This window comes from Aureococcus anophagefferens (assembly GCF_000186865.1).
Source record: "Aureococcus anophagefferens unplaced genomic scaffold AURANscaffold_47, whole genome shotgun sequence".
NCBI classification, from domain to species: Eukaryota; class Pelagophyceae; order Pelagomonadales; family Pelagomonadaceae; genus Aureococcus; species Aureococcus anophagefferens.
The window spans coordinates 32,449-32,649 of record NW_008705602.1 but is presented as its reverse complement, the minus strand read 5'-3'; the positions used below and the strand labels follow the sequence as shown (position 1 = coordinate 32,649).

Below are 201 nucleotides of genomic sequence, written 5' to 3'. Positions count from 1 at the left end.
ATCCTCAGCCGGTTGTTTCAGTTTGCCCTGAAGACTGCATTTTTGCTAAAATTTTATCTTGAGGGAGTTCACTTGCCAGTTTGGGGTATTTTGGTCCGCGGAAAGGGAGATTCTCTAGTTCTAGCGCCACTGAAACACGGCACTTTTTTCATGTGGGGCCAGTGGCGAGGAGAAAAAAAGAAAAAAAAAAGAAAAAAAAGA

General features: G+C 42.8%; 1 protein-coding gene across 1 annotated transcript in view; it reads left to right on the top strand.

Annotated features, from left to right (window-relative positions):
• Positions 1-118, top strand: part of AURANDRAFT_67728 (hypothetical protein) — a gene marked incomplete at both ends in the record, with an annotated part of 3,918 nt that extends 3,800 nt beyond the window's left edge. The window contains one exon of the mRNA XM_009043276.1: positions 80-118. Within this exon, the coding sequence (XP_009041524.1) occupies positions 80-118 (39 nt within the window). The remainder of the gene's footprint in view (positions 1-79) is intronic.
• Positions 119-201: the final 83 nt, after the last annotated feature.